The 27628-nt window shown below is 32.9% G+C and overlaps 5 protein-coding genes across 5 annotated transcripts; 2 read left to right on the top strand and 3 right to left on the bottom strand.

The window, feature by feature from the left end:
- Nucleotides 1-39: 39 nt before the first annotated feature.
- LOTGIDRAFT_223145 (hypothetical protein) lies at nucleotides 40-10755 on the bottom strand (the record flags this gene model as incomplete). Its single annotated transcript, XM_009068106.1, has 17 exons — nucleotides 10171-10755; nucleotides 9539-9672; nucleotides 8645-8839; nucleotides 8107-8223; nucleotides 7558-7734; nucleotides 6944-7117; nucleotides 6463-6556; nucleotides 6085-6205; nucleotides 5396-5618; nucleotides 4722-4898; nucleotides 3339-3442; nucleotides 2650-2760; nucleotides 2153-2220; nucleotides 1690-1814; nucleotides 996-1151; nucleotides 526-602; nucleotides 40-139 (listed from the first exon to the last, which is right to left on the bottom strand). The coding sequence occupies exons 1-17, from the start codon at nucleotides 10301-10303 to the stop codon at nucleotides 40-42; spliced, it is 2286 nt and encodes a 761-aa protein (XP_009066354.1). The 5' UTR covers nucleotides 10304-10755.
- A 3146-nt stretch (nucleotides 10756-13901) lies between these two features.
- Nucleotides 13902-14960, bottom strand: LOTGIDRAFT_134192 (hypothetical protein; the record flags this gene model as incomplete). Its single annotated transcript, XM_009068105.1, has 1 exon — nucleotides 13902-14960. A coding segment is annotated over one exon (1059 nt), but the record flags the coding sequence as incomplete, so codon positions are not given.
- A 118-nt stretch (nucleotides 14961-15078) lies between these two features.
- Nucleotides 15079-15639, top strand: LOTGIDRAFT_134265 (hypothetical protein; the record flags this gene model as incomplete). Its single annotated transcript, XM_009068104.1, has 1 exon — nucleotides 15079-15639. One exon carries the CDS (start codon nucleotides 15079-15081, stop codon nucleotides 15637-15639), a length of 561 nt encoding a protein of 186 aa, XP_009066352.1.
- A 3203-nt stretch (nucleotides 15640-18842) lies between these two features.
- On the bottom strand, nucleotides 18843-21431 carry LOTGIDRAFT_197802 (hypothetical protein). Its single transcript, XM_009068103.1, has 5 exons — nucleotides 21272-21431; nucleotides 20791-20926; nucleotides 19880-20148; nucleotides 19489-19674; nucleotides 18843-18942 (listed from the first exon to the last, which is right to left on the bottom strand). Exons 1-5 carry the CDS (start codon nucleotides 21353-21355, stop codon nucleotides 18901-18903), a joined length of 717 nt encoding a protein of 238 aa, XP_009066351.1. The 5' UTR covers nucleotides 21356-21431; the 3' UTR covers nucleotides 18843-18900.
- A 76-nt stretch (nucleotides 21432-21507) lies between these two features.
- On the top strand, nucleotides 21508-23566 carry LOTGIDRAFT_223139 (hypothetical protein). Its single transcript, XM_009068102.1, has 5 exons — nucleotides 21508-21600; nucleotides 21890-22052; nucleotides 22312-22420; nucleotides 22663-22857; nucleotides 23386-23566. The coding sequence occupies exons 1-5, from the start codon at nucleotides 21564-21566 to the stop codon at nucleotides 23452-23454; spliced, it is 573 nt and encodes a 190-aa protein (XP_009066350.1). The 5' UTR covers nucleotides 21508-21563; the 3' UTR covers nucleotides 23455-23566.
- Nucleotides 23567-27628: the final 4062 nt, after the last annotated feature.

The raw sequence follows: 27628 nt of genomic DNA, 5'->3' as shown, positions 1-27628 counted from the left end.
TTTTTTGCAGTCACTGTAGATGAACTAACAAAAATGAGATCACCAGACTGAGCATTTTAATTCTGGATTCATTGGTGCATTTTTTCTACATTTGAAAGCTTTTCCAAACTCTGGATGGTTGGATACGGAACCAATAACTCTGAAACAGAAAAATTTAAAAAGAAATTTTTTTAAACGTTTTTAACTTCCGTTCTAAGAATCTATCTATCAGCTGGTATTTGTCAAACATCTAAAATGAATACTACCTATCAAAATAGAATTTAATTCTCCAACCTGGTCCAACCTGGTCCATATTTTCATACCATAGATGTATACCATAGAACACAGAACTACATTGGATCCACAAGCTCAAAACCATGCCTTAGGTATTAATCAATTCATTTAGCTTTCCTACCATCACTGGCCAACTTTATTTGAGCCTATTTTCATGTTAGATTCACTTATGTTTATCAAAATCTTGAGTTCCTATTTCATCTTTGAAACCTGATGAAATGTAATTTATTTCTGGTTCAACTTTTTCCTTACCTAAATCTTTTTATCGAATGTGAATCGGTCTGAATATCCATTTTATATGTTTGTGGACGAGACTTGGAACACCAGGGCTGAAAAGAAAAAAATAAAGTTGGTTGTATTGATATATCTGTTTTTGTGCTTTATTGAGACAAAGAACTTTCACAGTCAAAGATCCTTTCTACCAGCGGGTACTGGGCCAAACCTCTTTCCTTGATGATTTGTACCCATTTACGGCTGGGTCAACTCAAAAAGTGAGTGAAGACTTGAAAGGTCACCAGACTGTTCGAAATCGAAACCCACAACCACCAATTGCTTGACATAAACAAGCAAATGACATCATGTTAAGAACCAATGATATAATCCACTGTGCTATAGAACACAAGATGCTGACATGACTTGGTGTGTGTGTGTGCATTAAACATGCCTGCACACTATATTGACAATTTAACAGTTGTGGAGAATTATTTGGTTGAAGCCCTTACCTGAACAAATCCCATAAAAAACTGTTGTAAAGTATCCATTTTTAAACCAGGTAGTTGTATTTCCTCTTGAATACCTGATATTCTATATGCTGATAGAGCTAGCTTTAATCCACCATTATCTGCTATATTCTCGGTTAGGGTATAGATACCATTTAGCTGAAATAATTCACTAGTTATTTTACATATCCATCAGACCTGTCACCAGGAATGAATTGGTGCTGGGGCTCAGATTTTGTATTTTGAATGAAAGGCCCAGAAAACTCATCTCTGACAATTTTGAGCTGCCAAAAACGTATCTAAATCTTTATCTTTTTGATTTTGTACAAAGTCACTGTAAATGAATCAATCTCTGCTGAACTAAAGAAGGTTTTGCTGGTGCTTAATTCTCACTTGCTGGGGCCCAGCCCCCATGGACCACACCCTAACGACGGGGCTGATATCCATGCAGACAGCATTCAGATTCAAACGTTAAAACCCAATGATATGTCCTTTGATATGATACTTCTTGAATTTGGCATTGCAACAACCTGATGTCTGACTAAATATTGGAATGGTGCAAACCATTGCTATCAATTTCCCCTATACACATAAAGTTTTGAAAGTCTCTATATAATCCATTTATGAAATTTCAGAAATATGGATTCATCTGGAATCTAGTTAAACTTTGCATAATGCATCTAAATTAATTTCTTACTTTGGTTTCATTAATATCATAATTCCCATATTGATCTTCCATACATTTGGCTTTCTCTTGGAATTTTTTAGCAGACGCTTCCGACCACCAATTGCTCAGGTTTCCATGAACATCATATTTCCGTCCTGAAAAAAAATGGATGCTGAAGTTTGGGGACGAGATTTTTTAGCTTTGCGACATATTCATACATTTTATCAAGTAACAAACAAAAGAATATTGAAAAATAGACATTGGTCAGGTGTTACTGGTTCAAAGAAAGGAGTAATATTAGCAGTGGTGGCTCCAAATGGGGGCCAGAGGGCATCAAATTGCAGACAATTTGAGCTTTTATTTTCCAAAATTTGTTTACCTCACCCCCATTAATAGAATGAATTGGAAGTAAATTTGGTAGTGGCCCTCCTCCAATCAAAAGTTCTGCAGCTGCCACTAGATATTAGAAATATGAATAATATGATTTATTTACCTTGACTATCAAAGCCGTGTGTTAACTCATGACCAATTATCATACCAACAGAACCATATTTAACAGACCTGTAATCAAATTATTAATTATATACAAACAGTTAGTCTATAGTTTGGCACACAAAATGGAATATGAATCCGAATTATCCACACCCTTTGTTTAGGCTAATAAAGACGTTAAACTTTGTGCTATATATAGAAAGGATGTTGCCTCTGTTGCAAAATATTTCTTTTACTTGAAGTCTGTAGGTTAGTTTTTTATAGTTCATCTAAAGGCAAAACAATTTAAAAGTTAGCCAATCCAATCCACCTCAACGACAATGACAGATGCTTTCCTTGATATGTCGGAATCTTCTTTTTTAATTGACTTGATATTAATTGTTAAAGAAGCTATAACACTATAAAAAGTACAAGTAAGAATTCATATAGGTCTCACGTACAATCATATGTTATTCTCAATAATATTTTGGTTAAAAGAATCAAAATCAAAAAGCTTACACTGGCATATCTGGATCATAAAATGGCGGCTGCAGAATACCAGCAGGAAAAACAATAACATTATTTGAAGCATCATAATAAGCATTCACATCACTAGGAAACATGTCCCATCTGAAATAAAACAACTGATTGAATCAACATTGGAACATGCAAGATAGACAGCAGTCTAATTCAAATTAGACCAAACTTTTGTTCTGTTTCTTTATTAGCTTTTATTTTTAACATAGCCACTTCAGTTATCAAAAGGTCAAAAGGTTAATTTGATGAACCTTCAAGAGGGATGTGGTTAGACCTTAACTGAAGTGATTATATTAAAGATAAAAGCTAATAAAAAACGAAATGAAAGTTTCACCAGACCACACCAACAAACTATCACACATTCCTCCCATATAGAAATCTTGGTTGAATATCATATTACCCAGAAAGTGAGGTGCATAACAATTTTGTTAGATCATGGATGGCTAGTGGAGTCACCCAGAAAAAATATTCAAAACCAGACATTCAGATCTTTATTTGATCAGGGGCCTCCAAAACTTAAGATGATATTTTAGTCATCTGATTGGTTGAACACTAAAATCCATTTTAAATTAAGTCTTATTATCTAATCAGATTATTGTATTTCTTAAAATTTGTATTTTATCTTAGTTAAGTTTTCAAGAATAATTTCCCAGCTGATCGTAAAGACTTACTCTAGAGGGTCAGGTTTCTTATGAAGATACTCCATATCCTGCTGTAAACTGAATTTTCTTAATCTCAGATAATTTTCTAAAAATTCATTTTCTACCATAGAAACCTAAAAATGAAAAAAAACAAAGACATTAATATCAATGTAATATTGTTTTGGTGTATATTGCCTTGATCTTAATGAACAAATAGAAATATTGTTACTCAGAGTTTATGCTGGTACCTAAATACAGCGTGAAACTCATGAAACTTTCTGTTTTAATTTCTATATATGAGCACTATTTTAACAATGGTATTTCTATATCACTCTACAATTGATGTATTGGGCACTAATTTAACAGTTGTATTTCTATATCACTCTACAATTGATGTATTGGGCACTAATTTAACAGTTGTATTTCTATATCACTCTACAATTGATGTATTGGGCGCTAATTTAACAGTGGTATTTCTATATCACTCTACAATTGATGTATTGGGCACTAATTTAACAGTGGTATTTCTATATCACTCTACAATTGATGTATTGGGCACTAATTTAACAGTGGTATTTCTATATCACTCTACAATTGATGTATTGGGCACTAATTTAACAGTGGTATTTCTATATCACTCTACAATTGATGTATTTAGCACTATTTTAACAGTGATATTTATATATCACTCTACAATTGATGTATTTAGCACTATTTTAACAGTGGCATTTCTATATCGCTCTACAATTGATGTATTGAGCACTATTTAAACAGTGGTATTTCTATATCGCTCTACAATTGATGTATTTAGCACTATTTTAACAGTGGTGTTTCTATATCACTCTACAATTGATGTATTGAGCACTATTTTAACAGAGGTATTTCTATATCACTCTACAATTGATGTATTGAGCACTATTATAACAGTGGTATTTCTATATCGCTCTACAATTGATGTATTTAGCACTATTTTAACAGTGGTGTTTCTATATCACTCTACAATTGATGTATTGGGCACTAATTTAACAGTGGTATTTCTATATCGCTCTACAATTGATGTATTGAGCACTATTTTAACAGAGGTATTTCTATATCGCTCTACAATTGTTGTATTTAGCACTATTTTAACAGAGGTATTTCTATATCACTCTACAATTGATGTATTGGGCCCTATTTTAACAGTGGTATTTCAATATCGCTCTACAATTGATGTAATGAGCACTATTTTAACAGTGTTATTTCTATATCACTCTACAATTAATGTATTGAGCACTATTTTAACAGTGGTATTTCAATATCGCTCTACAATTAATGTATTGGGCACTATTTTAACAGTGGTATTTCTATATCGCTCTACAATTGATGTATTTAGCACTATTTTAACAGTGATTATTTAATCAAATATATACTAACCTTTTGATAATATTCATTCAGACGTTCAGGCTGTAAGATCCAGTCGGGGAATCCTATCATATTTTTCACAGCTCGGGCCTTCTCAATAGCCTTGTTAGCAGTCTCTTTATCCATCCAATCAGATCCTTCAATATCTTCAATCAAAGCTTCTTTAATATTGTTTAATATTTCTTCAACCTGGAAAATGTTGATTTTGTTTAAATGTATACTAAAATGACCCTGTTGCCATACTTAACAATTAAGCTTTGCAGAATCACTCAGACTTCTGGAGCATCTGATAGCATTTTAAACTCTTACATATTGTCATTCAGCATCACTCAGTGGTTTCCATAAAGTTAAATCTACCTCTGTGATGTACAAAACAATGCCTTGCTCTTTTGATGCGTGCCTCTTTACTTGAACCTTTTACTAATGATGTCACATGATAGAACGGTTGGTTGGTTTGTAGATAGCAAGTTAATGCTGATGTCGCAAACTAGTGATTGAAAGTTGTACGTTTCTCATTTATAAGAGGATTAGGGAACTTAACCCATGAGGCAGACCAAAGTAAGAATGATCAATAACTTTGTTTTGTTTTTAAAGGCATTCTTTCATATGCAAGTTTCTGTGTAGTTTTAGACCGAAGACAAAGAATACTTCTGAGTTTCAGACAAATCTTTTTTTTAAATTCTTACTTCTGCTCTGCTTTCTTTGGAAAATCGTTCTGATACAAATAAGGCACTGACGGCAAATCCAAATTTTTGTGAAGCTTTCTGCACACACCGGTGCCATCTTGGGCTGACATCATTGATACCAAGTTCGATAGAGTCTAAAATTAACCCCACTCTTACAAAATCATTTGGCAGGTAACCAAGAAACATTTGAATAAATGACCACACTAAATAATTAGCTATGGTTCTGAAATATAAAACAGCAATATAAGATTATATTGTGTAATGTTTATCTTTCCATTTATTAGCTCACTGTATTGTGGTAACTTATGCTGATTGTAGTAAATCTAAAACAAAATAACACTCAAACAAAAAGAAATTAAATAAAACATACTAGGATACAAGAAAGAAAGAAATTAAGAAAGAAAGAAATCAAATAAATAAAAAAAATGAATGAATACAAATCAAATAAATAAATAAATTAATAATGAAAAAAAAAATCAATGAAAAATAATAATAAATGGGTCAAATAAAGAGGAAAGAAATCATATTCAAGGTCACCAGATTTCACACACTGATTAAGATTATAACCCACAACGCCATTTGATCAACGCCACAGTATAAATGACCTCAAGATTGCAACTCACTAACTCAGTGAGCAACAGCATGTCCCCAAAATTAAAGTAAAGAAATGAATAAATATATATTCTTACTCGTTATCTGTTGCTTGTAATAAGAGAGTTAAATTTTTAAAATAATCAGGAAACGGTACCAATATTTCAGTTTCCGAGGTAACACTTACATTCATTCCATCTTTAAGAATTTTTATAATGTCTACCTGAGAGAAAAATTAAACTTTTTTAATCATTGAATTCATCTGATATGACTTTAGTTAAGAATTTTAATTGGCTGAGAGAAAAGTAGAATTTTGAATGTTATACATTCGGTTCCGTACCGTTCGATTAAAGCCAGAATTGGAAAAGGCGAGACATGTTCAGAACTGACCAATCAAGTGCCATCCATTATAAATCAATATTTTTCACATGGAAGATAAAAAGTGATTCCAGGGTGGTTGGACAAAGAGATCTTACTTACTTCATTATTTAATATATTCTGTAAATCTTTAATCTTAATCTTGTTGTAAGTTTTCTCTACATCAATCCTTTTCTCTTTTGGAGTAAAAATCTATCATAAATCAAGAATTAATCGATATATGTTCAATAGGCCATTTCACATTTATTTCTTGGTCTTAAGGGCTTTGGACAAATTTAGGCGAACATAGAATCAGTAGGGTGTACTCTAAGGTTACAGATAAACAAAACATGGTTCCTCATTAATTTCTATCTATATGTTGCAGAAAACGTCATTTGCTTTTTTTTTTATGAGTACCTGATTTGTATTTTTTTGGCACTTTTATATGCACATAAGAGTAATTAATGTTGCTGAATTTTCCCCTTGACCTGTTGTTTTCGTAATTTCAATTATATATTGCCTTTACAATCACTTTCATCTAAGGTATGATGATTGATATCAGTAATTATTAATCTCATTAAAAAGTTTCAAAAACTTCACCTCAGCTAGTTTTTTCTCAAAATTATAAATTTCTTCAATTTTGGCAGTTACATTGTCTTTGACTCCAAGTAATTTAACATATTCCTGGAAGAATTCTATGTATCCTTCCTTCAACTTCGTGTTGTTGCTAAAATATTCATCTCTATTATCCAGAGTCAAACCTGCTTGGTCAAACTGAAAGTAACATTATATGAAATGTCATTTGAAATATTCAGTCTAATATGTAGATATTAACTGTTTCCTGTGAGGGAAAGAGCCAGCTTTAAGTTAGCTTTAGTGTGTTTCCACTGGACAAATTGCTGATCCGTTACAGTCTGGGACCAAAAATCTTTTTTTTTGCGTTCTGCAATTTATCAAGGGCCAAATGGAAAAGTAAAAAGCCAGCTACATCTGATCTGTCCTATTAATAACACAAACAGAACCAAAATTTGGACTTTCTTTTGGTGTAAATAACTTTGCATATCCCAGTTCCATCTACAGATATACAAGCGAGGTCAATTGCATTTTTTCTACCTTTTGATTGGATATATTTAAGTTAATATTGCTTTGTTTACTTTGAAATTCTCATGCGCAATAGTTAACTTGTAAGATATAACAAAGAAATGACCACTCACATATAACAGATATCTTGTATTATCTTTATTATCTCTTGTTGGACTGATACCAATCAATGGAGTTTTATAATAGGATGCCATTATACTTAAAATCTTAGTCAAATCCCACTTGGATCTATCCCACTGTCCAGATATTTCATTACTGCTTATTGTCCATGATCCCAGTTCTTTGATCAACTGAAATAAAAGTTTAGCTCATACCCAAATAGTGGATTTTAATTCACATTTCCAAAAAAACATCTTCTGCAGCATAAAGAATAAGGATTGAGAAAACATTAGAAAGGATTTTAAAGAGGTGTTAAAATTGTATGTGTATATGGACACTGATATCATCAATTTGCAGCATTCAAAGTTTCAATCAGACGTCTGTGGTTCTTGCAAATCTACTAAAACTAAGTGTTTGATGATTTCACTAATATTTTGCGATTAGCGACGTCATCAAACATTAAGTGGAGTGGGATTTTAACAGCACATCTTATGATAAAGTATGTCAAAAGAGCAATTCAACCTGATAGTGCTGTATCAAAATAAAAAATCTAATGATCTTACTTTAAATATAGGTTCTACACCTTTATCTTCTATAACATTAGTATTCATACAGGACTTATAATATACCCTAGCTTTATCTATAGCTTCTGATTTCAATTCACTTTCTTCTACCAATGTCTGAAATATGGAGATGTGTTTAAGAAATAGTAGAATTACAAACATAAACAAACAATTGCATCACTATTATGATTTTATTACTTTTAGTAAGTAGCAATCTAACTTATTCTTTTTTCGTTTTCTGATATTTTTTGTCTCAATATTAATCTATGAAGTTTTTTACCACAGCCCCTTTCTAATCACTTTATTTTCAACCAATCAAAGCCTTCAGACACGGCCAGTTTCTTGATTAGATAACAAATTGCAGGACAGAAAAAATTTTTGAGAAACATGATAGCCTCTTAGGGTTTCGGTATCCCAAATTCTTCATTGTTTTCAAAAAACGAAATTGTTATCTAATTTTAACCAGTCCATAATAATATTTTTAGTTGATGTTAACCTTCCTTACAAGAAAGTTTTGTCATATAAAATTAATCCATACCTTATGAATAACTTGTGTATTAGCTTCAGTGATTTTAACAAACATACTGTAGGTGCTCTTATCAGGGGGGATAACTGCCTCTGATAACCATGTTCCACATGAATATTCATAAAAATCATCACATGGATCAACTGTCAGGTTCATTTTTGAAGCAATCTCAGCACTGTTCACAACACATTGTGGTGTCAGACAGACCTAGAAATACAAATAACATGGGAGTTTTTTCATCCTTTCTGCACTTCTGTGGAAAGAAAGATTCCTATAACTACCACAATTGTTGTAGACTCCACTGTCATGGTAAGGACAGGGTAAAATAATTGATTGGCCCTATGAATTTAAAATTGCGATTGTCGAATATCAAATTCCATAATTGATTAAATATTTTGTATAAACAATATTTATTTCTATATGTAATAGGGTTAGGAAACAGTCTTTTGCCTACTTCCTAATATATTAAATGACAGTCTCCAATGTACCCAGTAAAAAACTACTATCTCTACTAAAACTCTATCACAAAGTTTCCCTTCAGCATTATCATAACATACCCACTATCAGTATCATGAAGTCATAACGTGTAGTCATCAGTATATTCAAATGAAATAAAATAAAATGCAGTTTTTCTGCACCTAATGAGAACAGGAATTGCCATGCTCTTTTCAGAACTGTCAAAGAATCTTTAACCTGCGCAGCCTGTAGCACATTGGGCCTCTGTTAATTCTCCAATATGAACAACCAGACGCTTTGTTCATTAACCCCTCTGACGTGCATCACTGACAGGACGAAACAGTTAAAAAAAATCTGGAGGTAGTATCTCTCTCAATGTTAGCATAGAACCACGACCTACATCATGTAACTAGCATCTACCTGACTCGCCAAAATAAATTAAATACTTACGCCTTTTGTATAATACTGTTGATACAATAACATACTAAGTAATAATAATATAACAGATATCAGAATAATAAACCAAAAACAATAACAACATGTGATATTCTTCCTTCTATTTCTAGAATTTCTGTCTAAGCGACCTGAAAACAGGAATGGGAAAGAATCATAAAATGTCGGCTATAAGGCCTACAAATGGCTGAAATTGAGCTCGATCAGTTGTTATCGTAAATATTATGATGCCCATGTCCAGTTCAATATTTTAATTCCTACGACTGAAACATACCCAAAATACTTCATATCCACCATCCACATCCCCCCTCCTGACTTTCAGATGTTCAGGGCTGTTTTATCCTCCATAGGACAAGTTTTAGCACAGTCGGTGAGGTAAGAGCCTCAGAATTGGAATGGTTTCTAATTTCGGTCAGCATGTAAAAGAGTGATGACCTTAAATAAGTCATCTTCACTCATATATCCAGTTGGGACACCGCTGTAGCCTACATAGCCTAGGTATTGATAATCCAGGATAGATCAATGATCAAAGGTTTGGCAGAATCTTCGTGAACCTAAGTTGTTGCTTTTGCAAAATATCATTGTTTCTTTATTTCTCTAAAAATGACAACTGTTGGCGTTGAATTTACCTTCTCCATGTTGTTCCTCCTCAAATGACATTTCCTTCAACATTTTATACTTGTATCCATCAGCCATTATTCGTGATCTCAACTTACGGAGGGGAGATATCATAACCCCTTCTTCAACTTTAGAATCAGTCATATATTCCTCATAGTTTAATAGTGATAAACAGTATTAAACTATTTTATTCATAAAGTATGATATAGGTCTATAGTTGTAACTGGTCTAATTTGAATTGATTAAACTCTCCTAATGCATATACAATTGATGTTTATAATATAAAAACACTACGACCAAAATGTCAGGGTATACAAATCATAACAGTTTAATCTCCAAATCACTGATACACATCTTTTCAACTCTCTTTAAATAGCAACCATTGAACCATTTTTCCAACACTGGCAACAGTTCAACACAGATTGTGTTTAGGGCATTTATGCTACTAAAAGCGTAATAACTTGTAAATCATGAACTTCCACGTTTACCGTTTTATGAAATTACTTATATCTGATATACGTAGCTAAAATAAACACTATATTATCTTGTATAATTGCCTATGGACATGGGTAAGTTCCGCTTGAAAAACTTTTTCCTGTTTTTGTCAAACTTTGTTGTTTTTCCACGGTTGACCAGACACTCAATACGCTTGACATGACAAGTAATGTGATAATCGAGACTAAAGCTATGAAATTGCATAATGTACATATTGATGGTTTATATTATACGCATTACTGCTTCCAGTGATAAAGTCATCATTTTGCAGTAGAGATAGATGCTACTTGAAAATATGCCAAATATATCAAGCCACCACAATCTAATGGATTTCGAAAAGGCAATTCAAGAGTCAGACGAAGGCCCCTAATAGCCACAGCAATATTGATGTTCGGAGATGAATTTTGAGAATTTAGAGGGCACAATGTTCACTCCAAGATAAAACCGTTCATAGACTGAATATCAGGAAATGTTTAGAAAAGGGATAGTTGAAAACAACTCTGTAAGTCTCAAATATCTACTACTAGGTTCAGATATATCCCCACTTACTGTAATATATACTACTAGGTTCAGATATATCTCTACTTACTACAATATCTACTACTAGGTTCAGATATATCTCTACTTACTACAATATCTACTACTAGGTTCAGATATATCTCTACTTACTGTAATATCTACTACTAGGTTCAGATATATCTCTATTGACTGCAATATCTACTACTAGGTTCAGATATATCTCTACTTACTGTAATATCTACTACTAGGTTCAGATATATCTCTACTTAATACAATATCTACTACTAGGTTCAGATATATCTCTATTGACTGCAATATCTACTACTAGGTTCAGATATATCTCTACTTACTGTAATATCTACTACTAGGTTCAGATATATCTCTACTTACTGTAATATCTACTACAAGGTTCAGATATCTCTCTATGTTACTACAATATCTACTACTAGGTTCAGATATATCTCTACTTACTGTAATATCTACTACAAGGTTCAGATATATCTCTACTTACTGTAATATCTACTACTAGGTTCAGATATATCTCTACTTACTGTAATATCTACTACTAGGTTCAGATATATCTCTACCTACTACAATATCTACTACTAGGTTCAGATATATCTCTACCTACTGTAATATCTACTACTAGGTTCAGATATATCTCTACCTACTACAATATCTACTACTAGGTTCAGATATACCTCTATTGACTGCAATATGTACTACTAGGTCCAGATATACCTCTATTGACTGCAATATGTACTACTAGGTTCAGATATATCTCTATATTACTAAAATATCTACTACTAGGTTCAGATATATCTCTACTTACTTCAATACCTACTACTAGTTTCAGATATACCTCTATTGACTGCAATATGTACTACTAGGTTCCGATATATCTCTATATTACTACAATATCTACTACTAGGTTCAGATATATCTGTACTTACTACAATATCTACTACTAGGTTCAGATTTACTACAATATATACTACTAGGTTCAGATATATCTCTACTTACTACAATATATATTACAAGGTTCAGATATATCTCTGTGTTACTCCAATATCTACTACTAGGTTCAGACATATCTCTACCTACTACAATATCTACTGCTAGGTTCAGATATATCTCTACTTACTGTAATATCTACTACTAGGTTCAGATATATCTCTACTTACTACAATATATATTACTAGGTTCAGATATATCTCTGTGTTACTCCAATATCTACTACTAGGTTCAGATATATCTCTACTTACTACAATATATATTACTAGGTTCAGATATATCTCTGTGTTACTCCAATATCTACTACTAGGTTCAGATATATCTCTACCTACTACAATACCTACTACTAGGTTCAGATATATCTCTACCTACTACAATATCTCCTACTAGGTTCTAATAAATCTCTACTTACTGAAAAGTTCATCATCGGAACCATACGGATCTTCTTCTGAGTATTCCGACTGTTGGTGGGGTATCAAAAGTTTTTGACTGGAACTATACATGTCGGAATATAAATTTCGTCTTCTGTTCTGGTTACATTTTCAAATCTGAAAAATTAGAAAAAAAACTATGCTCAAAAAGAGTAGACAGAGTTGTTTAAAAGGTATCAAATATTTCATATTGTTACACCAGGTTCAGTCAGTGCCTCCGAGATACCGCCTCGGGTCTGTTCTCGACCTCTGAACACCTTAACGTAGGCCTAACATTCAGGAACTCTCGGCAATTTCTTAAAAACAAAACACACATATAATCCGCATTGTATAAAAACAATGTTATGGCTAGTACGCTTCCAGACCCAAGTCTAGAGTGGGTAAGTGAGGAGAGGAGGCAGAAACAGGTACATACTGACTGTACCAAGGGAAGCCGAAAAGTGCTTTTCCTCAAGTAAAACCTTAAATCAAATAATTTTTATTCTGAAATTTTGAAACTGTCACTTTTTAAAAGAACAGGTGCGCCATTTTTTAATAATCTTATTATGATTGGTAAAAAAAAAATGGCGCACCTGTTCTTCTTCTTAAGTAAGTCTCAGAAACGGGAATTTTTCAGCTAAGCCAATCAGTAATAGTGTTCACAGCTCACCGTCGAAATTTGAGCCTTCAAATCCATGTGTGTCCAGAATTATCCGCGATTGAATGTTAAAATGACGACTCGTCATTTAACATACTCTGTGATATAACAAAAGACATTTATAGAACTATGTGATTTTCGTACATTTTAGTTCTTCTGAAGACTATTTACATATAATCAAAACTAAATTTGTACAGTTTTCAGTTGCCTATACATAAGCTTATACACATTTTGTGATATGAATCAAATTATTTGACAACTATGATACCAGATGTTGTTCATACATGTTTTTAATGCATTCAATTATGTCAATTATGCGTTTATAACACCTGGTCTTCAATAGATGTAATCAGGGTTGTAGCTCGACAAAACTGAGTGCCGACTAAAAATGGCAAAGTTTAGTGAGCAAAGCCACCGGAGTTTCTCAACTCAATGCCCGAGGTCGAATCATAGGAAATGCACGCCCAGAATAATGGTTTAGATGAACACTCACGCGTTTATTTTGCCAATCTGATGGCTTAATTGAGCCCTACAAGAATATCTTCTGCACGAATAGGCAGTATCCTGTTATAGATTATATCTTGGATATTTTGGGCACAATGACAGTCCTTTGTGGACAGAATGTTCTAGGTACAATGACAGTATTCTATGGACAGAATGTTCTAGGTACAATGACAGTCTTCTGTGGACAAAATGTTCTAGTTACAATGACAGTCTTCTGTGGACAGAATGTTCTAGGTAAAATGACAGTCTTCTGTGGGTAGAATGTTCTAGGTACAATGACAGACCTCTGTAGACAGAATGTTCCAGGTACAATGACAGTCTTCTGTGGACAGAATGTTCCAGGTACAATGACAGTCTTCTGTAGACAGAATGTTCCAGGTACAATGGCAGTCTTCTGTGGACAGAATGTTCTAGGTACAATGACAGACTTCTGTAGACAGAATGTTCTAGGTACAATGACAGTCTTCTGTGGACAGAATGTTCTAGGTACAATGACAGTCCTCTGTGGACAGAATGTTCCAGGTACAATGACAGTCTTCTGTGGACCGAATGTTCTAGTTACAATGACAGTCTTCTGTGGACATACTGTTTTAGTCACAATGACAGTCTTCTGTGGACAGAATGTTCTAGGTACAATGACAGTCTTCTGTAGACAGAATGTTCTAGGTACAATGACAGTCTTCTGTGGACAGAATGTTCCAGGTACAATGACAGTCTTCTGTAGACAGTATGTTCTAGGTACAATGACAGACCTCTGTAGGCAGAATGTTCTAGTTACAATGACAGTATTCTGTAGACAGAATGTTCTAGTTACAATGACAGACCTCTGTAGACAGAATGTTCTAGGTACAATGACAGACCTCTGTAGACAGAATGTTCTAGGTACAATGACAGACCTCTGTAGACAGAATGTTCCAGGTACAATGACAGTCTTCTGTGGACAGAATGTTCTAGTTACAATGACAGACCTCTGTAGACAGAATGTTCCAGGTACAATGACAGTCTTCTGTGGACAGAATGTTCTAGGTACAATGACAGACCTCTGTAGACAGAATGTTCCAGGTACAATGAAAGTATTCTGTAGACAGAATGTTCCAGGTACAATGAAAGTATTCTGTGGACAGAATGTTCTAGTTACAATGACAGACCTTTGTAGACAGAATGTTCTAGGTACAATGACAGACCTCTGTAGACAGAATGTTCCAGGTACAATGACAGTCTTCTGTGGACAGAATGTTCTAGTTACAATGACAGACCTCTGTGGACAGAATGTTCTAGGTACAATGACAGACCTCTGTAGACAGAATTTTCTAGGTACAATGACAGACCTCTGTAGACAGAATGTTCCAGGTACAATGACAGTCTTCTGTGGACAGAATGTTCTAGTTACAATGACAGACCTCTGTAGACAGAATGTTCCAGGTACAATGACAGTCTTCTGTGGACAGAATGTTCTAGTTACAATGACAGACCTCTGTGGACAGAATGTTCTAGGTACAATGACAGACCTCTGTAGACATAATGTTCCAGGTACAATGACAGACCTCTGTGGACAGAATGTTCCAGGTACAATGACAGACCTCTGTAGGCAGAATGTTCCAGGTACAATGACAGTCTTCTGTGGACAGAATGTTCTAGTTACAATGACAGACCTCTGTAGACAGAATATTCCAGGTACAATGACAGTCTTCTGTGGACAGAATGTTCTAGGTACAATGACAGACCTCTGTAGACATAATGTTCCAGGTACAATGACAGACCTCTGTATACAGAATGTTCCAGGTACAATGACAGTCTTCTGTGGACAGAATGTTCTAGGTACAATGACAGACCTCTGTGGACAGAATGTTCTAGGTACAATGACAGTCTTCTGTGGGTAGAATGTGCCAAGGTTGTGCTAGTCTTTGTGGACATGTCTTAAACGGGAACAGTCGGCATTTTCGGGGATTGATTTGGGACTTTATTGTGCTTTAATAGTCTTAAGAAGTACTAAACCGCAAGAAAATCGCATAATCCCTTCAAATATACCTCAAACTAGAAATTTCACTGTCCTATACATATGTGTTTTCTATATATGGCATAGTCTCACTAAAATTCGAGTCGAATTTTTAACTTTCAAACGTGAATAATATTATAATGGAAAAACATGGATTTGAAGGCTCACATTTTGACAATAAGCTGCGAGCAAAAAAAAAATCCTGTGAAGGTGTTCCTTTAAATTGTATCCTTGTGTAAATGTGGTTTGCCCATTTTGAAGGAATACAGATTCTCTGCTCAGTCTCAGTCTCAGTCTCTGCTATCTGTGTCACTTTTCAGAATTAACTTCGACTTCCCTTCCAGAAGAAATATCGTATCAAGTAATTGCTAATCGTATGTGGAAATGACAGATTGAGAACACCTTTACACACACTGTCAAAGTATATCGAGATTTTATAGAACTTACCCACTATAATATGAGGATACAAAGGTTCCAAATAGTACAAATGTATCGGAACAAAGTATCCGATCCCTAAATCTCATTTACACTATACTAGACTGATACAACCAAGTTGATATTGGTTAGCTATGTTTGTCTACCAATATAGTATATAATACTATTGATCATTATATTAGTTATACGACAGCTGTTCCTGAATTTATTTCAAATTCATTTTCAAACTAATATAAACAAATGAAAATGAATACGGGATATTGTTTGGTTATAGTGGTATGGCCATTGTAATGAAAAGAATCGACAGTATACAAAGTTTGGTTCTGTATCTGTATAGAAGATCTTCGATTGTCGTGGGATGGATTTTGAATTTCGAAGATGTGTGTCTTTAGTTGTACGAAGTTACATTTAATAATACACAACCATTGTTTCACTTATATCTTCTGACCAATCTGATTAAAATGCAGATCCAATAACTCGATCCAAGTGCTTCCCGCAGGTAATCTGTAATCAGACTAACTTTTTTTATGAACGTAATGTTAGAGGCCGACTTGACTATTAACAATTTTGAATAGTTAAATGAATTAAACAATTAATTATCAATATAATCAATATAGATGAACTCAGTCCTCCGGTAATTCACAAGCTCAGTGTGTATGATATCTGTAGTAAATCTTTTAATATTATAAACTCAGTGTGTATGATATCTGTAGTAAATCTTTTAATATTATAAACTCAGTCTGTATGATATCTGTAGTAAATCTTTTAATATTATAAACTCAGTCTGTCTGATGTCTGTAGTAAATCTTTTAATATTATAAACTCAGTGTGTATGATATCTGTAGTAAATCTTTTAATATTATAAACTCAGATTGTATGATGTCTGTGGTAAATCTTTTAATATTATAAACTCAGTCTGTATGATATCTGTAGTAAATCTTTTAATATTATAAACTCAGATTGTATGATATCTGTAGTAAATCTTTTAATATTATAAACTCAGTCTGTATGATATCTGTAGTAAATCTTTTAATATTATAAACTCAGTCTGTATGATATCTGTGGTAAATCTTTTAATAATATTATAAACTCAGTCTGTATGATATCTGTAGTAAATCTTTTAATATTATAAACTCAGTCTGTCTGATGTCTGTAGTAAATCTTTTAATATTATAAACTCAGTCTGTATGATATCTGTAGTAAATATTTTAATCTTATAAACTCAGTCTGTATGATATCTGTAGTAAATCTTTTAATATTATAAACTCAGTCTGTCTGATGTCTGTAGTAAATCTTTTAATATTATAAACTCAGTCTGTCTGATGTCTGTAGTAAATCTTTTAATATTATAAACTCAGTCTGTATGATATCTGTAGTAAATCTTTTAATATTATAAACTCAGTCTGTATGATATCTGTAGTAAATCTTTTAATATTATAAACTCAGTCTGTCTCATGTCTGTAGTAAATCTTTTAATATTATAAACTCAGTGTGTCTGATGTCTGTGGTAAATCTTTTAATATTATAAACTCAGTCTGTATGATATCTGTAGTAAATCTTTTAATATTATAAACTCAGTCTGTCTGATGTCTGTAGTAAATCTTTTAATATTATAAAAATAATACACAATATTTGAATTGAAGGGATATAGACAATACAACTTAAAACTTGTTTGGCTATCCTAAACTTCATGTCTGTAACACTTTTCAAAAAGCAAAGCAGGTATCTGGTTTAGCTTCTATTATGTAAATGAAGTGCTTCTTCAACTGATGTCTCAAGTAAATCAAAACACCATTATAAAAATTAACATTGAATCTTTAATAGGATGATTATAAGATATCAAATTAATATTTGATTATTTGTACAATTTATTATACAAGATGTAGAGTGTTCACATACCAATAGGTTATAATGCTGGATGAATAAACAGATAGATAACATACAACAATCAAGTTTCAAAAGCAATAACTTTCCACCAACAAATAAGTGAGATTGATTAGGACCATTTCAATAGAATATTTTGCTGTACATATAGAACTATAATTACAGTTTTATGCTGTACTGAATTTGATTTTGATCAGTTTGTATGTGTGACAATTAAAATAAAAAAAGCTCTTGATAATTTCCTTACTCCACTTATTCTAGATCTAATAAAATTGTTAGATTGATGATTGATTGTTCATCAATCAAACCAATTAAACGGACATTAGCATTTTTTTATGTGATAGTTCAATCTGACCCTTTTATAGGTCAATATTTTTTTTAAGAATCTTCATCACAAAAAACAGAAAAATCTGTTACCAATCCAATGCTAAACCATAAATGAGTCCTTAAAGACAATTCAATCAAGAGACAAACTTTCCCCTTCTTTGTAAACTTCGGTAAACATAATTCCTGTAAAAATGTGGATCGAGTGATTGAGATCATGATGTGCAAAGCCACATGTTGTCCCCAACGCTCTACAAACAATAGGCTAGTAGTTTATAGGCCAGTCAATCTATGACTAATACAAAATTTAAATTTGACTAGTCGGAATCTTCTGATTTTGTAAAGGGGAATAATACATTTAAAACCATTCCTTAATAGTAAGAAGATATCTTCGATAAAACCATAAATTGTTTTCCATAACATTGGTAATATTTACAATTGTTTGTATGATATAAAAACCATTTAAATTAATGAAAATTAAGCAAAATTCTGTTTCCTTTGTTCAGTTAAATTTTTTCTTGGTAGCTGTATATCTTTCCATATACTGTAAAAGACAAATAAAACGATATTCTAAGACATTTTGTAATGGATTAAAGTCCAGTAAATTTTAGAATTGCAAAACTAATACAAATATGCAACAAAATAAAAAACAAAATAGGTGCACTCTTTTTACACCACATGAATTTTTTTTTAATTCAGGACATTTCAAAACCCAACATGTTTTGATGTGATCTCTGTATAAGTCCACTCACTAAAGACAGATAAAAACATTGTCAAATAGTGATAAACCATGCCCATATCATGTAACTTGAAGCTGGTGAAATATGGTTGAATTATATTCTAAAGCATATGGTGTGCGAATCAATATGTAGAGAATTAAATTGTGGTCTTCTGGGGGATAAGGTACCATGGATTTGAATCCTCTTCAAAGTGATAAAAATTCTCATGCCACAGCCTGCATCCCTATGTCGGCTATATTCCCCTCTCATCTAAACCATAGTGACAGCAAGAGACCTATTAGAGGTGACTTTCTTCATCTAGACCATTGAAATGGTTTACCTACATATATACTTAAAGAGATATTACTGACCTCATCATAACCCTCAAGATTATGGAATGCTTTCATATCAAATACATTTCCTTCAATAGCAAACAAAGCTATCTGTGACTCTTTGAGTATTCTGGGTGTAAATGCTCGTAATTCTAAACAATTTTCTTCCAATCTTATAACTTTTAGTCTTGGACATTGAGCAATTCCTTCTGGTAATGTAGACACCTGAAATCAGGAATAAATTGAGCCAAAAAAAAAAAAAAAGGGACATCCTGAATAAATTTTTCTTTGATCCTTAATACAAGTTTTAGCTGCAACAGTAAAACAAGGTAGAAATCTGCAGCCGTTTTGCACATGTTGAAGAGATGTTGGCCACTGTCGATGACTGACAGGTTAATTAATTAATAAGAGACTAGGATGATTTCCTTACCTGATTTTGATTGAGGTTTAATTCAATACCCTGAAAGGTATTAACATCATTTGGTATAGTTGTGATAGCATTCCTAGATAGATCAACTACATCCAGTTGATTCAAATTACAAATCTGCATAGGAAACTGTTTAAAATGATTTCCAGACAGATTCAATGTTCTGAGATGTTTTAAATTAGAAAAAGAGGCTGGTAAAATTCTAATACTGTTATTATCAGCCGATAAAGTTTCTAGTTTTTTCAAGTTTCCAAATTCACTAGGAAAACTTTCTGAAAATACAAATATAAATATTATTCTTTCGTATGCCTGGTACAATTATTCCACATTTAATGCCTATTTGTATTGATCAGGCATTAATCCAGAATTCCAAGTTCAGGATTGGAAAGTTGACCCCCATTTCAAACAAAGCTGTCCTGATGAGTAGGCCTTACAGTGAATTCAAAACACAGATATGCAGCATGATTTATTGTCTGAGCTAATTAAAATGTTTTGAATATTTTTTTGGAGAATTCATTGAAAAGAAACACATTTTTCTCCTAGAAATTTCAACCCAAATTTTCACTGAAAATTGTCCTCTGTAAAAAGAAATTTTGAAGACAAAATGTTTGCTTATGCTTATATTTTTATCAACGCAAAGACATTTTAAGACTAACAGTATTTTTTTGAGGCTGCTATTCCAATTCTCATAAAAATGATGGGAAAAATTAAAAAAACTTTGCACAGACAATAAATAGAGCCACTATAATTACTTATACACCAACTCTTACGAGTCCTCTGTGAATTTAAGAAAATATGTCGATGAAAACATGGTACCGGTAGGTATATTTAGTCTTGGCTTTAAGAAGTGGAGAGGTTAAGCCATTCCTATTCACCGTTAGCCTCAGCCCCCTCCCTCCTTGTCTAACACTTACCTAATTTATTGTGATTAAGACTCAGTGTTTTAAGGTTGGTATAACTACCAATACCCGGAGGAAGAAGATTAAATTTATTTTCTGATAAATCTAATGTACGGAGATTTTTCTGTAAACCTTCAAGCTCTTCAGGAAACTGTAAAGAAATAATATAAATTGTAACTTTAAGCTTATTAACAATGTCTAATATCATCATTTGGTCTATTTATTAAAGGCATCCTGCTGTTGAATTTGCCTGCTTCAGCGGCTTCAGCTTCCAATTTATTCTAGCTGAATAGACCTACATCAAACATTATTTTGTAAGAGATAATTGCTGTAGTACAACTGATATCTGTTTATTTCTTTTTCACTGTCCAAGAAAATTATAAAGTAGTCTTGACTGACATTTGACTTGAATTCATACATTATTATTATTATTATTTATATGGACTAATCTAATGCTAATCATTCAACAAACGTCAGTTTTCTCTTTTGTACGTACCTCTTTCAAGCCAAGCTTACAAAGCTGACAGGTTCCCGTCTTCTCAGCAGTCTGAATATGTTGCTTGATCGCTGAGTTACCCATAATTGCGGGATTAATTCAGTAATTTACATTAATTGACGCATTTTAATAATTTGACAACTAATTATTTACAACAAGAGTTCAGTCCCTTGTACTTCCGTTATTTGTTGACGCATGCGCTCTTCATTTGTTTTGATGTCACACGTGTGGCAGGTGGTCAACTGTCAGAGAGAATAAAGTTTTGATCAGACAAACTCAAAGAAATTCAAGTATGACAGCTCGTCATATTATTCTGACAGGCCCACCAGGTAACTAATTAGTGCTTTATATATGCCTAGCAATATCAGAAGGACGTAAATGGATATGTTGAGTATTATTTCTGACATCTATCAGACCATGGTTTTTAGTTATCCTGATGATATTGATGATGCATTATTTAATCTTCCTCTATTCTTGAGCCGTCCAGTCTCAATAGGCTTACTAACTAGATTAGAATGCGACCCGAGAGAATGTACCATATCCAGTTGAATTCAATTTCTTCTCATATTTTGTCAAGTTAAATGTATATCCAACCTCACAACATATTACATTTTCTAGGTGTTGGAAAGTCTACATTGATACAGAAAGCCTGTGATGCCATAAAGTCAAAGGGAATATCAGTACAAGGGTTTTATACAGAAGAGATCAGATCAGGTGGCAGAAGGACTGGATTTGATGTGGTCACCTTAGATGGCAAGAGAGGTCCATTGGCCAGAGTAAGGTGTGTTTTTGACATCTGTACATCTAATTGTCTACTTAATTAAAATTAAAGCTGGAAAACTTCCCTGTGACAGTGTTAGTAAGCAAGTTCTTGATCTCTAGTATTGCTTAGACCCTCAGACTTTTCCAATCTTTTAGAAGGATATTCTTTAGTAGCAGTGCTCCGTGCACATACAAAGAAGGACTAGCTGCGATAGGCTTATGTTGTTATCTTACAATTGTCCAAGGTCTTCTTATGCTCCTATGCTTCTGTATTTCAGTGAAGGGGGAGATGGATTACCCTCCAGTAAGAAAAGAGATTATAAAGTAGGACAGTATAGTGTACAACTACAGTCATTTGAACAAATAGCTTTGCCAACCTTACATCTGGTGAGTTCATAACTTTTCTGAAGTATTTTAACGAATGATCAAGACTTCAATCTTAAAGTTATTGTAAAGTAGTTTTACTAGACTTTTCTTTTTACTGGAATTAGTGACAATGATGACATTGATTGGCACTATTCAAATTTTCAAAAGCTCACAAAATATCTAAGGGTCATAATCTTATCTTTTGAAGATTTCAACAAATGTGGATAAAACAGGGGGGTAAAAGGAGTAATTTTTTTTCTCAGAAAGATGAGAAATGTGTGATTGTGATAGATGAAATAGGTAAAATGGAGTTATTTAGTCAGACATTTATACAGTGTGTAAGAAGTATACTAGACAATGATACCACCACAGTCTTAGCCACTATACCTATCTGTAAAGGTAAACCTATACCATTTGTAGAAGAGATTAGGCATAGACAGGATTCACAGGTTTTTACAGTAAGTTCCTTTTGATCTAGATTTGTTTGGGCTTTTGATTTGTCTAGATTTATAGAAAGAAAGTGAAATTACTGGCTTGAGGTATATTTGAAGGGGCTGTGCTATATCTGTAAGAGCTTTTAAAGGCTATTTACATATATTCAAGGCTCAAATCAACCTCCAAAAAATGCAAATTTTTGCCCTTTAAATAGAGCATGTCTCCTCAAGTCTTCTGTCACAGTTCTTCAACATATCTTGCAATCAAAGAGAGAACATTGGCAGTATGAACGAAACAACTTCCAAATTTGATTCCTCCTTATCTTAACATTCTGAAGATCAAGGTTTTCAGAAAATTATGCATTCACTCTTTTAGGGTCAACTTTTTAGAAAATCACCTGACTTGGTTTAAATTATGCTTGAAGCGATTCCTGCACCTTTAGGTTTGTGATTTACCAGTGCTGTTTTGATTGTCTATATGGCAAGATTTTGGATCCAAGGAAATTGCTTCAAAACCAATACATCTGTATAAATTTTAATCTTCCATTTCAGATTTCTCAAAGTAATAGAAATTCCATATTAGGAGACATACTTCAGGCAGTTCAGGCTTCTGTGAAATAAGGTGTAGAGATACTTCATGTTTTTAGCCTCACAAGCTATGGAATGACTTCATTAGAAGTGGAATATCAGTTTTATTGTGCAATGTGAATGATCAGCATCCAAGTGGTGTTTTAGAGAAAATCCAGGAGATTTTATTGTTGTTTGTTTTCTTTGATTGTTTTTTATAGTCTTGTTATGATATTGGATTAAAATTATAGTCCAATAAAAATATTTATTCTGACATTCAGGTCAGATTCAAATAATTAAAATGAACAGTACACCTTCTTTTCATCAGGTAATTTAATTAAGCAATAAACTGCTATCCTATGGCGGTTATGGTCGTATATCAGGACAAAATATTCCAGCCAAACTTTGTCCTGATATACGACCATAACCGCCATAGGGTAACAGTTTATTGCTTATATTTACATTTTCAAGACGTTCTAATTTTGATACAAAGACTTTGGTATGAATTTAAGTAGGGCCTGTTTCTTTATGTTTCAATGTTTGGGACTACTGACATGATTGTTTACATTGGAGACCTTCTATTTGATATAATGACGCCAATAAAGAACGTCATTGATTAAAATTACTACGCATAATGTTTTGGTGATGAGGCAATTGCATTTATTATGTTATAAGTGCCACACAAATTTGCATCAGTCCAATAGACAAAACAATAGCTAATGTAAATGTGTAGTAATGAATGCAATATGTGTCTTGTTTGTATTGGTTCTATTACTATTTATTCTACCTAAAAATAAAGTGAAATGCTCTTGTAATGTTGAATGGAACACAGATGTTCACAAATATTGTTTCTCAGATAAATATGATGATAAAAGTGCATTTCTAACCAATATTTTATCTTGATATAATCTCACTGTTTTTATGGTGTTTATTAGGGCTCTCACTTATCAGGCTCCATCAGAACTGATTGTTCAAGCCTCATCTCATTAAGAAATATGAGACAGTAAATGATAATATATAGTGTTCTGGGAGGAGTAAATATGTCCCCATATTCTTATTTTTTTTAGACCCATCAGGGGTAAATTTGAGATTAGAAAATAGAAAATAAAAGTTGTGAAAATATTATGTTTTATTTATGTACGACTTTGACAAATGAGATGTGATGATTATTATGAATACATCACCCACAGTAATGTCTTCCACTTCTTTCTTACTCCTGATATTGGAATGAACCTTGGTATAGCATGCATTGGCATTGAGGGTGTGAGGTGGTTCTGATACATTATTTGCAGAAGACTCTTATCTGCCATAGAACGATCAATGTAAAGCTATTAATAACTTTGCCTGTTACCTTGACAGCAATAGCCACTGTTCTAAGTTCATGAAACAAGGATTGCAGCAATTTGATTGGATTGTATGTCAGAGAATACAACCAATCACAACCCTCCATAGACTTTCTGTCAATAGCTCTGATTGACAGTATTGGCGTAGGTATAATCAAACCAAATTGCTACATTTAACAACTTCAGCAATATGAGAATAGCGGCTATTGCAGTCAAGGTATAAGACACAGTTTGATTTAGCTTGACATCGTGAAGATGCTGCAGAACAGACATTGTCAAACTCGAAATTCATAAATTGTACAAAGCATTAAAAATAGCACTAATTTCATTATCATTTCATATACAAATTTTCAAAAATATTAAGTAACCAAATAACATTTTAACAATAACAGTTCTTATGAGATGTTTTAATTATGCTTATATTAGGTACATAATACACTAAATAGCCACGAGTGACAAAGGATATTTCCTTCCATTTGGTATGGAATAGCTTAATGGTACCACACAATTCCAAAACATCTTTCTATCATGTTTCACTTAAGACAGTAAACCTTCTTCTAACAGATTGAGGTAATAAATATTCATGATGTTATATGAAACTGTTACACATTTCTACTGTGTTTTCGCTTTAGCAGGTAAATCTGACTGAGATAATAAATATTCATGATGTCACATGATTTTAAAACTGGCCAATCAACACAGATCTTTGCTTTATAAAGTTAATTATATGTAATTTTTGTAACCAAATACAGCATTACGTCTTGAAATATCTTTGAAGATTTAGTCACTTTGTGATATTAATTACTCATCTAAATGAACGTTACAGGAGATGGACACAGACAGTTCATTCCATTAGCTTGTCAACTGTCCAGAAAATATTCCTCCAATTTGATACACCACACACAAACACACATGACTAAACACAAACTGTCATTAAAATAATCCAAATAATGAACTAGCATACGCCATGGGTTTTACATTAGGATGTGGCTGAAATGTAAAATTACTCAAAATTAAAACTATTAAAATACTGGTCGCATTTAGTTGTCTGCTATAACAAATCTATTTCACAAAATATATTGTCTTTTCTTTGGTTACCATTTGATAGACAGACACGACGTGTTCAGTAGAAACAACAAAATAATTTACTGAACAATGCTGGTTTTAAATTTTGTATTTTTATATATCAAAGGTTCCAATAAATACTAAATATGTATTCAAAGAATCCTTGCAAAACATTCCTGTTGGTTTTCCATAAAGAAAAAGTTTGCTCTAAATCTGTGAAAACAGAATTCCTTTAAATTTTCTCATAATTTCTTCATGCATTACCAGAAAAATTTATTGATTTCATACAATACAAAAAACTCTGACCCTAAAATTGAAAAAATTCTCAACAATGAACAGGAGAATCTAAAAAGGTAAATTGAACCTACCACTGCTTCATATGATGTGAATTTTGGTGTTAAATCTCCGCCCTTTATAGTTATAAATGCACCTTTATTTTTCATTGTATCACTGTAACAATCAGAACATAACATGGTCATGTAATTTGATGACGAATTTGCCATTAGGTCAACAACTTGAATTCATCGACTGAATCATCTGAGTTTACTTCCAGTAAACATGCCGAGCTAGGACCTTTATACTAAACTTCCTGCGAACAAGTCACTATAACAATAATAGCTTCTTTTAAAAGCGGCAGTATGCAAAATTTCATTATCATAAAATTATTCCTGAAAATATTTTCTATCTATGTATCTACTTGGCCCAATCTGCCAATTAAACAAAAAATAATTATATGCGTACCAGTAATTAGGAGCTGAAAAAACAGTTATACATTTTCCATTATGGACTACTTCATACCCAGCATCTTTTACTTCATGACTTCGTACAACATAATCTAAGTTGTTCACTTTCAGAAAGTTCTCTGTGACATTTGGACCGAACTGAACCCCAACCCCACGTTTACTAGGGGACGTACCAGGTAACATCTGGGGATCAGACCACAATAATTCACACATTATACCTACAAATATAGTTTACAAGTTTATAAAATGATATCAATAATTAAAGTTATTGAATGAATAAATAAATGTTAAATTTCCCACTGCAACATCAAGAAATGGTCCATTCCTTATTCTCAATTGACATCATTCTATTTAACTCCACCAAAATTTTACAGTAACCAAGGCGTTTTCATTAGCTAAATCGAGGTCAGAAAATAGGGTGTAAATTACCCCTTCATTTCCATCGTTCCTTAATGAAAGTTAAGTCCTTGTTGGTTATATATATTTATGACTGATAAAGAAGAGATGATCTGTACCTACCTGTTTCTGGTGGTTGTCTATTTCTATCTACTTTCCTGATATCATCTAACGTAACATTAGGATCTGAGAATAACCCTCCATGACACACCTACAAATAAACACATCTTACTGTCTCTAGTGAAATCATATCAATAATACCAGCTGACAAGGCAAAATAATCTTTGACCTCTAATAAAAAAAAATTGCCCAGCCCTAATCCCTCAGTAACTATCAGAACTATTAGTGATAAATTAAATTTTACCATGATTTTTTTGTTGATACAATGAGCTAATGGAATCCAGTTGAATACTTCAGTAAATAAATCACACATTTGAGAGGTATATGTTAGATTCGTTAAGGATCAAATAACAAATAGTATTGGAAGAAACTTAGTTTGTTTCAACGTATTTGTCCAGGAAGAAAAGGACCATCTATCTGAAAGAAAATGATCATTTGGCGCTGACATGTACCAGGTTATTTTATGATGCTTAATTTTTTTTTCTTTTCTAAAGCCCTAGTCGCCATCCTTAAAGAGATTTTAAAGAAGGTTTCCAAATTTTTTGTGTATCAGGGACAGCA

This window comes from Lottia gigantea, assembly GCF_000327385.1.
Source record: "Lottia gigantea unplaced genomic scaffold LOTGIsca_89, whole genome shotgun sequence".
In the NCBI taxonomy this organism is placed as follows: Eukaryota; Metazoa; Mollusca; class Gastropoda; family Lottiidae; genus Lottia; species Lottia gigantea.
Note: the sequence above shows the minus strand (reverse complement) of the source record. Positions and strands in the feature narration are given on the sequence as shown.